Source organism: Salvelinus sp. IW2-2015, linkage group LG14, assembly GCF_002910315.2.
Source record: "Salvelinus sp. IW2-2015 linkage group LG14, ASM291031v2, whole genome shotgun sequence".
Lineage (NCBI taxonomy): Eukaryota > Metazoa > Chordata > Actinopteri > Salmoniformes > Salmonidae > Salvelinus > Salvelinus sp. IW2-2015.
In genome coordinates this window covers 31,330,936-31,333,466 of record NC_036854.1, presented here as the reverse complement: position 1 = coordinate 31,333,466, position 2,531 = coordinate 31,330,936, and the positions used below count along the sequence as shown (strand labels likewise).

Below are 2,531 nucleotides of genomic sequence, written 5' to 3'. Positions count from 1 at the left end.
GATAGCAATACTAGTTTAACCAGCAGCACCAGACACATCATTTACTGTCACTCTTACACTAACATACATGACTGCATCTGTGATCACTACTACTATTGTTGGCACGGTACACACACAAACTATCAACTTAACATACACTAGTAGCAATCTCTTGATTACACGTACAGAACATGCAGAGAAGACTGATATCTACTGAATCACACAGTCACGACATTCACCATTTTGTTTTGTTGCTTTATTTCATTTTACACATTTTATTATTTGGGATTCAAACACTTGTACGATTTTATTTAACTAGGCAAGTCAGTTAAGAACAAGTTCTTATTTACAATGACGGCCTACACCGGCCAAGCCCGGACGACGCTGCTGCCAATTGTGCGCCGCCCTATGCAACTCCCAATCACGACCGGTTGTGATACAGCCTGGATGAGCAGTGGAAAGGAGAGGACAAGAGAGCCCACCTCTTACACACATACAAGACTACACCACGTAAATCACTATCATAAGAAAAACAACAAACAACCAGCCAAGGCGATGTCCACATCACACACCTGCAATAAATAGTCACTCTGCTTAAGTATTTCATGTCAATCTTCTGTACAGATAGAGGGGGTATTGAACTATAATTACATCAACTGACATCGTCAGGTGCACAGCTAGTGCCAGAGACCATGTGCAAAACAAACGGGGAGGGATGGGCAGTGCAGGGGTTAAGAGTGAGATGAAATGTCTCACACACACAAATCCATGTAAACATACACACATGAAGGTAATGTGGCAGATCTTTGACCATGCTGGGGCAAAGACACGGAAGCAACATAATACAAGAACACAGTACATTTCCTTCTGTTTTTGCCCATACACAGACACACGTTGGGTAAACTTATGGCAGGAGGTTGGGTGTAAACACAAGGAAATGGAATGTGAGGCTGCAGTGGAGGTATCTGCAGAGAGAAGGGGGGGATGACAGACATGCACTGCCCCTGGGATGAGGGGTCGGGGGGTGGGGGCTCAGTCCTCCAGGCTGCGGAAGGAGTTCTGCATGTCCTCCAGCAGCTGGGCGTAGTCAGCCTTGATCTTGGTCTCTCCCTCCTTCACTGGGTCCTATAACAGACCAGAAACATAGAGTAACACAGGGGCTGGGTCCTATAACAGACCAGAAACAGTAACACAGAGGCTGGGTTCTATAACAGACCAGAAACATATAGGACCCAGCCTCTGTGTTACTCTAACAGACCAGACATACACTAAATCGGTCAACATTTTTAGAACACCTACTCATTCAAAAGTTCTTTATTTTTACTATTTTCTACATTGTAGAATAATAGTGAAGACATCAACATTATGAAATAACATATGGAATCATGTAGTAACCAAAAAAGTGTTAAACAAATCAAAATATATTTTATAATTGAGATTCTTCAAATAGCCACCCTTTGCCTTGATGACAGCTTTGCACAATCTTGGCATTCTCTCAACCAGCTTCAACTGGATTGCTTTTCTAACAATCTTGAAGGATTTTCCACATATGCTGAGCACTAGCTGGCTGCTTTTCCTTCACTCTGCTGTCCGACTAATCCCAAGCCATCTCAATTTGGTTGAGGTTGGGTTTGTTGTCGAAGTCAGGTCATCTGATGCAGCACTCCATCACTCTCCTTCTTGGTAAAATAGCCRTTACACAGCCTGGAGGTGTGTTGGGTCATTGTCCTGTTGGAAAAACAAATTATAGTTCCACTAAGCGCAAACCAGATGGGATGGTGTATCGCTGCAGAATGCTGTGGTAGCCATGTTGGTTAAGTGTGCCTTGAATTCTAAATAAATCACTGACAGTGTCACCAACAAAGCACCCCCACACCTCCTCCTCCATGCTTTACGGTGGGAAATATACATGCGGAGATCATCCGTTCACCCACACCACGTCTCACAAAGACATGGCGGTTGGAACCAAAAATCTCCAATTTGGACTCCAGACCAAAAGGACAAATTTCCACTCGTCTAATGTCCATTGCTCGTGTTTCTTGACCCAAGCAAGTCTCTTCTTATTATTGGTGTCCTCTAGTAGGGTTTCTTTGCAGCAATTTGACCATGAAGGCCTGATTCACACAGTCTCCTCTGAGCAGTTGATGTTGAGATGTGTCTGTAACTTGAACTGTGAAGCATTTATTTGGGCTGCAATTTCTGAGGCTGGTAACCATAATGAACTTACCCTCTGCAGCAGAGGTAACTCTGGGTCTTCCATTCCTGTGACGGTCCTCATGAGAGCCAGTTTCATCATAGCGCTTGATGGTTTTTGCGACTGCACTTAAAGAAACTTTCATAGTTCTTCAAATGTTCCGTATTGACTGGCCTTCATGTCTTAAAGTAATGATGGACTGTCGTTTGTCTTTGCTTATTTGAGCTGTTCTTGCCATAATATGGACTTGGTATTTTACCAAATAGGGCCATTTCTATTTTATTTCACCTTTATTTAACCAGGTAGGCCAGTTGAGAACAAGTACAGTGGGATTTGAAATGGTCGGTGATCTTTGTTA

General features: G+C 43.2%; 1 protein-coding gene across 3 annotated transcripts in view; it reads right to left on the bottom strand.

The window, feature by feature from the left end:
- Window positions 1-462: 462 nt before the first annotated feature.
- atp6v1ab (ATPase H+ transporting V1 subunit Ab) overlaps window positions 463-2,531 on the bottom strand; it is a 16,922-nt gene continuing 14,853 nt past the window's right edge. For all 3 annotated transcript variants that reach the window (XM_024000442.3, XM_024000444.3, XM_024000443.3), the window contains exon 15: window positions 463-1,104. In XM_024000442.3, coding sequence (XP_023856210.1) covers window positions 1,012-1,104 — 93 coding nt within the window. In that variant the 3' untranslated portion in view covers window positions 463-1,011. The remainder of the gene's footprint in view (window positions 1,105-2,531) is intronic.